Below are 3,012 nucleotides of genomic sequence, written 5' to 3' on the forward strand. Positions count from 1 at the left end.
GGCTGTTGTGATGAAGCAGCAGCCCCTTGTTCAGTGTCATGGTCTCAGCAGTTTTTCTGTGCTGAAGGAATCCTGCAGGCTCTGCTCTGACTCCCTCTGACATCCCCAGGACAGTGACACATCGGGCAGCTCTGCATCGCTGAGCTGTTCCCTTTATGGGCAATTTTCAGCGACCAGCATCGCTTTTCTCTTTCCTCCCCCCAGTAACTGTTAAAATGTAGGGGGTTTGCTGTTCCTTCATTGCGGAGAAACACATCCGGGGATTCTGTCCTTCAGCATCTTTACAAGGTGGGGGTGATGCTGCTCATCCAGAGCGTTTGGAGGCTCCCTGGAGTTGTCGGATTGATGCCGCCGTTGGTGGGACACCTCTTCCCTCTCGGGCAGCGGTAGGCACGTGCTGTCCTGTCGTTCTCTTTGTTCTAACGCTATTCTTTCTTCTTCCTTGGCAGATCTTCTGACTTTGGCTCCTGATTAAAGCTGACGGATAATGGAAACATTTCCTTGGCGATGTCTCTGGGGCGACTCCTCCGACGTGCCTCTTCCAAAGCTTCCGACCTCCTGACCCTGAACCCTGGCGGTGGCACCAGCTCATCCTCCGTCCTTGATGGGGAGATTATCTACTCGAAGAACAACGTCTGCGTCCACCCACCTGAGCTGCTCCAAGGCATCGGGGAGCACCATCCAGGTGACGGGGTGTTGCAGACACCGCTCACTCGCTCTTTTTCTCTCTCCTGGGGTGTGTGTTTGGGTCAGATCCTACAGCTTGGGCTCTAAGGAATGAGGTACCAGCGGGGAACGGGGCCGGCAGTCTGAGGGAGGACTAAGGAAAGCCATCCACAAGCTGATCCATCAGCTTGTCTTTTGGTAGGAAACTTGATGATATTTCTCCTTTCTCTTCTGGTCTATCCTGGATTTACCTGTTCTGGTAAGTCCTTTGTTTTGCCAGAAGATGGACAGTTGTTGTTTGAGGACAGTAGGTTCTGTCGCTCTTGCAAATCCATGTGTTGTTCAGGGAAGCATCTTGTAGCTGTCGTTGCTGGAGTGGCCTCAGCAGCCGCTGGTAAAGGGAGAAGAAGGGAAACCTGATTGTGGCTGCATGCACCGGAGTAAATGAGGATAAATACTGCTCTGTCCCTTCCTTCTCATCTGGTACTGCGCTCTTTCATGTTTTCATCAAAGAGAGCTGTGGCTACTGGCTGAGCTTCACAAAACAAATTGTTCTGTGAACGTTGACCCAGGCTTCCCTTTTTGTGTGTGTGACGCTTTCTTTTCTATTGGCTTTCCATGAAAATAGGGCTACACCAAGATAAATACTCTTGAGAAAGAAATGTTTAGCTGGCTCTTGAAGTTGTTTAACTACCAAACAGCAGAGGTTTTTCATGTGGCAACATATTTCAGAATTCACTCTTGATTAGTAACCCGTCCAGGAAGTTGAAGTATTTGCATGTCATTTCTACGTCCGCTTCGGCCAGAGGGAATTCAGGCTATTCAAAAGCCATATGCAGGCTTGAAATTATTTGTAAATACTGAATGATGCTGAGCACTCCTTTGGCAGAATTCTCTCCAAGCAGAAGGAGAGAAAGGGCTTGTTTTACCCAGGTGTCGTGGTGGTGAGTGGGGGAAGGTGGGGAAGGGCAAATGTCAGGCATAGGCAGTGTGCTAGGACTAAAGCTGTGTTGTAACCCGCTGCTCCTCTGCTCTCTCGAAGGCTACTTGTGCCTGTACATGGAGAAAGATGAGCTGCTGGGAACCACGCTCATCCTCGCCTGGGTGCCGAACTCCCGCATCCAGCGGCAGGATGAAGAAGCCCTGCGCTACGTCACTCCCGAGAACTCCCCTGTCCGCAAAGCTCCCCGCAAGCGCGGCCGCCACGCTCAGGGATTCGGCGTCGTCCGGCAGGCTTCCCCCACCGAGCAGCGAGGGGCGGTGATCCCGAAAGAAGAAGACATCCTGACTGTGTCACAGCTTGTGAAAGATGTGGCTTACATCAGCTCCCCCTCGTCGGAAGGGGAGAAGCTCTTCCCGAGCTGCCCCGCGGCGGACGGCCCCCGCCGGTCCCCCCAGCCTGCCCGCAGCGACTCAGGAATCCTCTCGACAGTCAGTTCTCAGGAGGAGCAGAACAGGTCGGAGCTATCGGCGGAGGGGATGGAGGAAGGTCTGGACTGCCGGCCAGAGCCGGGGGAGGACGAAGGCTCCTTGGAGCTGTCTGCTGATGACGTGAGCAGGGACAGTACCTTTGACTCTGATTCCGATGCCTTCGCTTCTCCCTTCTGCCTCTCCCCAATTAGCGAAGCCCTTGGGAAAAGCAGCAGTTCTGTGTTTCTGGACAACGAGAGCAGGTGAGTGCGTCCTTTTCTCCTGTTTCTAAGCGGATAGCTGGGGTGCTGGTTGCTGAGCTTGGAGATCCTGAAGGGAATTGAGAAACACCACAGTGGCGTTGAGCTGAGTATCCTGGCTTGCTTCAGACTGACTGCAGACACCTGTATAACTGACAGGAAATGGCAGGCTGAGCTGCCTCTGCTCAGCGAAGCCTGGCCCCAAACGTTCCGGGTGGTAGATGGCCAGTCTCTGGTGAGCTGTCCTGAGCGCTGGAAGCAGCATTACTAAACTAAACAGGTCCTTTCTCGGTCTGATTGGCTCTGCTGAGGAGATGTGCTGGCTACTTCTTGTGGAGAGCCACATCAGAACGTCTGGCTGGCTTCCTCTGCGCCGCGGCTGCCTCTCTGCAAGGCACCGTGTCGAGCTCTGCAGAACACTGCTGGAGCTCAGAGCGTGCTCCCGCTTCAGCCATAAATACCCATTGTTACGTGTCTAACCTGGGTGTTTCAGTCAGCGCTGGTGGATCTGAATGTCAGCGCTTCTCAGTGGCACGCGCAGTAAACGCTGCGCAGGGGAAAGAGGGCAGCCTGGCAAAGGAGGAACACGCGGCAGGGTGCTGCGGGACTGCGCAGGGGTGTGCGGGGCTGCGTGCCTCCCGCTCTGCGCTCCGGGCAGCGTGCCGCCCCTGGCCTG

At 54.6% G+C, this 3,012-nt stretch overlaps 1 protein-coding gene across 1 annotated transcript; it reads left to right on the forward strand.

Annotated features, from left to right (window-relative positions):
- Positions 1–507: 507 nt before the first annotated feature.
- LOC104467199 (TBC1 domain family member 16-like) lies at positions 508–2,339 on the forward strand (the record flags this gene model as incomplete). Its single annotated transcript, XM_010080888.1, has 3 exons — positions 508–685; positions 1,709–1,968; positions 2,110–2,339. Coding segments are annotated over exons 1-3 (668 nt in total), but the record flags the coding sequence as incomplete, so codon positions are not given.
- Between the last annotated feature and the right edge of the window lie 673 nt (positions 2,340–3,012).

The sequence above is a fragment of the Pterocles gutturalis genome, unplaced genomic scaffold, assembly GCF_000699245.1.
Source record: "Pterocles gutturalis isolate BGI_N339 unplaced genomic scaffold, ASM69924v1 scaffold47284, whole genome shotgun sequence".
In the NCBI taxonomy this organism is placed as follows: Eukaryota; Metazoa; Chordata; class Aves; order Pterocliformes; family Pteroclidae; genus Pterocles; species Pterocles gutturalis.